We start from the raw sequence: 6,904 nt of genomic DNA, 5'->3' as shown, positions 1-6,904 counted from the left end.
GCTAAACCTTATATATAGTATTATTAGTAGGTATATATAGGAAGTATACTAGTAATATATTAGTAATATATTAATAATAAATTATATATAACTTACTAATTTAAGTAGCTATATATACTTTATAATCTTTTTTAGCCTTAATAATATTATTCTTAGCTTTTACTTATTTAATATTACTAGTTTATTAATATATTAATAATATATTATTAATATATTAATAATAACTTACCTTAATTTATAATAAAGAAAGTAAGGTAATATCTATTAGCTTAACCTTATCCTCTAAAGAGCTAAAAGATTCTTAAGACTTTTTTAGACTTAGACTTAGGCTTAATAGCCTTTTTCTTACCTTTTAACTTTATAATATATTAGTAATATATTACTAATTAGTTATAAATAAACTTATTATATACTCTTTAAATTTAATAAAAGTAATAAGCTAGTTTTTTATTTTTTTCTTTATAAAAAATATAACTTTCTAATAGTAATTTATTATTTAATTAGTATATTATTATAAATATATTATAAATAATATATTAATTAAATCTATTAACTTTTATATAAAAGTAAAGCTAATATATACTTTATTAATATTAATTTAATAGGTATTTTTAATATAGTTTTAAAGATTATTTAATAGCTAAATAGTATCTTATTAATAATAAGTTAATAATATATTATTAATATATTAATAATAACTTATTAAAGAATATATTATACTATTATTAAACTAAATATAATAAAAAACTTTATTAGCTAAGATTTAAGTAATACTATTTTATATTTTATTAATAAACTAATAGTAAATTAGTAAAATATTACTTACTTCTTTTATAAATATAGAGAAATTAGGCTATTTTTTACTATCTTTTCTTACTTTATACTTAATATAGGTAAGGTTTAACTAGTATATAGATATAGTATAATATAATATAATAAATTTATATTATTTTAATAATACTTTAATAATCTTTTAATATTTTTTTAATAATTTAATATAGTATAGTATTATTTTTAATAAATTCTTAAAGCTTATAAGAGAGAAAAAAAGAAAGGAATTAGTAATATATTAAGGAGATAAAAACTTACCTAAGTGTAGGGCTAGAAAATTATTACTCTATACTCTGATAAGGTATCCTCCCTAACCTCGCTTGATCTGTACCCTCGTTTTTTGCACCTATCTTTTTACGCGGGAACATGCTTGGTGGCGTCTGCATGGCAACTGGCAGCCCAGTTGAGACTGTCTTGGTGCAAAGCCATATCTCTAAACAATACGGATAGTTCAAGACATGTCTAAATAGCCGAGACAGTTTGTCATACTGGTACGCAGCACAGATTAATATCCCCTTATCATGGATTTTTGGCATTTACTCTTGTCGGCCAAGTCGGGAGATTTAATCGACTCGTGCCATAGAGCCTCGCTTCTAGTATTGACTCCGTCCCCCCGCCTTCAATTTGGTGGGGCACCAGCAACAAAAAAATACCCGCGGCCGCTAAAAAAAGATGCAAGCCTCTCCAACCAACCCTACAGTACTCTGTAGAGGTACCTAGTTGATTGGAGAAGTATCATATGCGCACCACCAGCGACTCTTGACTGCCAATGCCCATCACAAACGAATCATCAAGTCGCCGCAACACCCACCTGCCATCTTCCAGACTTGCACAATCACTTTGCTGCTCCAATTGCCCAATCGATGAGTCCATTTGCAAGCGCTTCATGACTCACAACTAACAAACAGCGTCATCAGCAACCACCCTGGAAAGAGGGACTATTGACGCCCTCTCCGCGTCCTCTGCCCTTGATTGCCCTGCCGCGTCACAGGGCTACGAAATCGTCCACGCACCACTACAGGACTGATCTGATTTCTGATTGCTGGTCTGGGTGTCCCGGCTCGCCCTACAAGGCGCCGCTCAGCCTGCTCTCGCTTCTCGAGCCACGCGGCCGCAACGTTGCCGTACTCGCTCCGATGATCTCCTTCCACGTCTGCCTGTACTACATATCTTGGTAATAAACTCCACACCAGTCTACGGCAATATCACCTCGCTGCCATGCCCGCTTGATCAGTTGCCAGACATCGTTTGCACCATCCCCCCATTCTCTGCTGGTTCCTTCTGCACAGCCTGAATCACGACATTGTTCTCGCCTCCTTGTTTATTTATTGCGGGCTTTTGCACTGTCGAGCCAGCGATAAACGGCCGCCAATCGCTCGCACCATGTTCGTTTTACGGCCGACCGTTGTGGAGTCTGCCTGGGTTCAGACAACAAGACAAACCACTGGTGAGTCACATGTTATGCTTGGAGTTTACAGCTTCCGAATCAAGTCATCTATGATCTTGATCTCTCCACCATTCTAATTCTATTCATTATATTTCTCTCCATCATTGAAAGTGGCCATCTCGTTATCCGCGTGCCACCCCGTTTGCCGGTCCGTTTCTCGGACTTGCTCGATCACCGTCTAGGCCTCCAAGGCGGTCTCCACTTCAGCTTTGCCCACTTCAATGCGACCAGATCCTTGCCAGAAACAGCAGCTGCTCAAAACCCAAGGCCACATGAGACATGTCGATCTGGCATGGTTCTTTTGCGTCAACGACCAGGCATAAGAGACATGCAGCGGAGCATCACACTCCGTCACCGCCAATCGGACATGTGCGGATCAGACCCCCGTCCTTGAATCAATCAGAAGAAAATCACCATGCACTCAGGCATTCGAACACGAGCTTCGGATTTACTGGAAACTTTTGCCAAGAGCTCATCGACCCCAAAAGATTCTCGCGCAACCCAACCAATCTCCAGCCTCGCCTCGAATTTTACAACAAATCGTGCCAAGACCGCAACCAACCAATATAACATCACGAAGAATAGTCTCGCCAACTTTCAGCTTTCAATATTACAAAAAATCGTGCCATGAATTCATCAACTCTAAAATATCAGATGCGTTTATCCTTTCTATGACCTTTGCACCATAAACATGGGTAGCTGACGGAGAATTATCGAATCCCAAAGCAAAGAAAATATCCGACGCGGCTGTCTCGCTCGCATCTTCGCTAAGAATATGAACAATTACTTTTCCAAACTGGGCGCTTCCTCGAAATGGCATTCTACTCTTCTGCCTTATCGTAGCGCCGAAAGTATTCCTACTCACTGCTCAGATCCAAAAATGGACTGAACAATTTCACCGGACCTTGTAGCAAGGACTGACAAAAGGGTATCGCTCAGCTACACCACCTTGATTAGCATCTTGGCCGCAGAATGGAAAAGTGCAGGTGTTTTACTTACTCCATGGGTTCCCTCGCAGCATCCCTGAAGCCAAACGCCGGCATCAGCAGCCACGGCCCCGGGTTTGTACTTGACGCGGTAATCACGGCCAACGGCCAGCTTCCGCTCACCCTGCTCCGTGTCGACATTCCATCCGGTCACGCCCTTGTTAAACATGGCGGTTCCCGGGACAGCCTTGGGCAGCATATCCCAAGTGCTCTTGAGCATATCGATGTGCGCATTACGCTGGTACCCAGTAGCCGCAATGATAAGGTCGGCTGAAAGGATTTCTTCATCGTCAGAGTTAACAACGCCGTCGGCTAGGCTGTGAATCTTGACCTCGAGGCGCTCCCCGTTGGGTTCAATGTTGCTGATCTGTCGACAGCCCATGATTCTATGGGGCCATTTACGCTCATCCGGGCCCAGCACACGCTTCTGCGAGTACATGCGCTCGAAAAGTTCTTCAATCAGTTCTAGACGGACGACGCCATAGTTTGTGGCGCGGGCATCAACGAGGAACTCGCTTCTACCCTTGGCCGACTTGGGGAACAGGGAATCAATGTATTCAGGGTTAAAGATGGAATTCACGCTAGACGATTGTGAGAAACATAGTCGTTCGTGTGTTGGGGTGGGAGAGAAACGTACAAAGGTGAGTCGTCGCTTGGCTTCAGGAATTCCTGGCGCATGACAAGCTGCGTACTTGAGTTGGGGTATAGGTTCTGAATGTTGTGGAAAATTTCGGCGGCACTCTGACCAGCGCCGACAACAACAACTTTGTAGGCGGCATCCTTGTCAGTAAGAATCTTGGGCACCATGTAGGCGTACTGCGAGGAGTGTAGGATACGAGGGTGCTTGACAGGGAAGCTTTTGGGGAAACTGGGCTTTCCACCAGTGGCGAGCAAAACGTTTCGTCCCCTAAAAGTTTGGATCTGCCCGGTCGTATTGTTTCGGGCCTCGACTGTGAAGAGCTTGACAGCATCGGCCTTTTTGACTGATGGCGTTACCGACACAACCTCGTGGTCGTACTGAACGAGATGCTCAAAGTGAGACGAGCACCATCTCATATAGTCTTCATATTCGATGCGAGCTGGGAGAAATGTGCCGAGATTGGTAAAGTCCACCAGGCGGTCGTGTTGGTGAAGGTAGTTGAGAAAGGTGAAATGCGATCGAGGGTCACGAAGGGTGGCCAGGTCCTTGACGAAAGAAATTTGCATCTTGGCGCCGGGAAGAAGCATACCGGCATGCCAGGCGAAACGGGTCTGCTTCTCGAGGAAGAGAACCTTGGGAGCCGAACCATCGGGACGCAGTTTCTTGCCTGCGTCAAGGGAATCGTGAAGAGCCACGGCGACGGAGAGACTGGCGGGACCGAAGCCGACGCAGACGAGGTCATATTCGGCGTCGAGATCGGCAGCAACTAGATGAGACGAGCGCTGAACAGGCTGAACGCGTGAATTGACGCCATTCGTGACGGCTAAAGACTCGGGCGCTGTGGCTTTGCCGTTGGTAGGAACCGCCGCTACAAGCTCGGGAGCAGCAGCGCCATTAGTGCCGTTCTGGTGCGTGCCGGTGGTGGTAGAGGTGGTGGTGGTGCTCTCGTCCCCGCTGGTTTCTCGATGGGGAGACATGATGACTCGCTGATGTCAAAAGGGCAGTTGCTGGAAGGAAGAAAAAAAAAAGTCTCTTGGTCAAGTCCGCGACACGCTAACTAGTAAAGAGGCCTGGCACCGAGGCACACGTTGGTTGTGGCAGGTGGTGGGAGACAAGGTGAAGGAGATGTAGGAGGGGCCCAAATTGGCTTGCATGGAGGGGCAAGCCTCTACATATATATTTACGGATCTCTGAGACGGAACGCCACTGATGGGCAATGGGAACGCCGGTCACCGGTCGGGTAGGCAGGATTGGCGAGAGAACATGCCATGGCAGCAGCAGCGTCTGCCGATTTCAGCCGTAACTGGGGTGCTCCATGGAGCTGGGATGGAGCTTGGTTTTAGTCGGATTTGCAGCTATTATTACGCTCTAACCAGGACTAACAAGCTACTTGTGGGAAGAGACGTGGTGAGTGCCGGTGAGAGGCGACATTTAGACCACCAGGTCAATAGCGGCGGCCCCGTTTGGTCGGCATTCATTCAGCAACCCCACGCGGGTACGTTTAAACATTCTGTACTCTACTGCATGGGCTAAAATCTCCGCCTAGAGTTTGCAGATAGGGTGACATTGGACCAGTCATTTTCGCAGCTGTCAGGGCGCGGTGCTTCTGTCTGGTCTGTACGGCGCAACCCTAGAAGCCGGGAAGGGCAAGCTGTCTAGGTACGCAAGGTTGTTCAATGGAGCCAACTCGCCCTGGCTGGGCAAGTCCCTTCGGACATAGTCCATCGCTCCGCTACAGCTCGGAGAACGGCGACTTCTCTCATGAGAGAAGCTGTGAGAGACCAAGCAAGCAAGCAAGCGGATCCCTGGGATGCGCAAATGCAGTGTAACATCCACATGTGCCGCTTGGCGGAACTGTCTGGGCCGCTCAGCTGCGTGGACTGGAGAGTAAGAAGAACTTGGGAGACCGAGGGGGGGGGGGGGGGGATGGGGATGGAGAAAGAGGGGATTGGCGACGCTTCGGCTGGCTTGTTTTGGATCTGGTAATACGGCTCTGGCCGCGGCAGGCGCCGCAGGGGGACCTGAACCGAGGGACCTGAACCGAGAAGGTAACTAGAGCCCGCTGTATGTTCTCTCCAGGTCTGCGAATCAGCTCGCTCGCAGCGGCTGGTTCAGCCAAGTCGAGGGAGAGAGAGAGCGAGTGAGAGAGCGAGTGAGAGAGCGAGTGAGAGTGAACACGCCTCGGACCAGGAAAGCCGATTCGCGTACACGCAACGGAACCCGAACCCCCAAAAAGGCTAATTTAAAGGCTGGAGCCGAACTGTCAGGGCCTGTGATTCTGGCGAGAGGGGCGCGAAACAGTTATATTGTCCTGCTTGCGAGCGCCATGTGGGGGGTGAGCGAATTTTTATCTGATGATCAGATAAAAAAAAGGATCTGATAAGATCCAGAACCTGGTCACCCACCACTCACACGGCCACAGCCAATGTCGACTTAGCAGTCGGCTTGCACGGTCCTCTCTCCCCCCCTGGCGCGCCGCCTGGCGTGAAAATTTTTCTTCTTCTCTTTTGCTTCAGCGGTCCGATTGCTCTTGGAGGATTCTTCCTCACAATGATGGGATTGGCAAATGGTTTTATACTCCACACAGTGAGACGTTGATACGCACCATACGCAGTGCACCCACCAGCTTTGTGGTCAAGTGCCGGTTCCATGGCCCACTCACACGACCTGAAGGTCTCCCCTGGTTCGGAAACAAGTCATCTGGCCAAGGTCGCGCCGCAGTCAAGGTACGGATAGATTGCTTCGGCACCAAATGGTAAAAGAAGGGTATTTGTGTGTGAAGGAAGTTGGGAAGAGGGGAGAGGGATTTTGAGCCGCTGGGAGTGCCTTGGTGCTGGTTTTGAAGCGGGTGGACTAATAGGTGCCTTAGTAGGCTACTTGTACTATTACCCGGTAGGTAACAGTTACCGGTATGTTGCAACTAACTATGTACCTAGTAGGTACGTCGTCCACCAGAGGAGCTACGTAAATCCGCTCGCCGGGGCGGTGGGACCTTTTGTT

At 46.7% G+C, this 6,904-nt stretch overlaps 1 protein-coding gene across 1 annotated transcript; it reads right to left on the bottom strand.

Annotated features, from left to right (window-relative positions):
* Positions 1–1,185: 1,185 nt before the first annotated feature.
* On the bottom strand, positions 1,186–4,881 carry CCM_01706 (L-ornithine N5-oxygenase SidA; the record flags this gene model as incomplete). Its single annotated transcript, XM_006666861.1, has 9 exons — positions 1,186–1,293; positions 1,372–1,493; positions 1,734–1,824; positions 1,845–1,993; positions 2,176–2,275; positions 2,693–2,864; positions 3,144–3,217; positions 3,278–3,845; positions 3,902–4,881. The coding sequence occupies 9 exons, from the start codon at positions 4,879–4,881 to the stop codon at positions 1,186–1,188; spliced, it is 2,364 nt and encodes a 787-aa protein (XP_006666924.1).
* Between the last annotated feature and the right edge of the window lie 2,023 nt (positions 4,882–6,904).

This window comes from Cordyceps militaris (genome assembly GCF_000225605.1).
Source record: "Cordyceps militaris CM01 unplaced genomic scaffold CCM_S00001, whole genome shotgun sequence".
In the NCBI taxonomy this organism is placed as follows: domain Eukaryota; kingdom Fungi; phylum Ascomycota; class Sordariomycetes; order Hypocreales; family Cordycipitaceae; genus Cordyceps; species Cordyceps militaris.
This window is presented reverse-complemented; position numbering and strand designations above follow the sequence as displayed.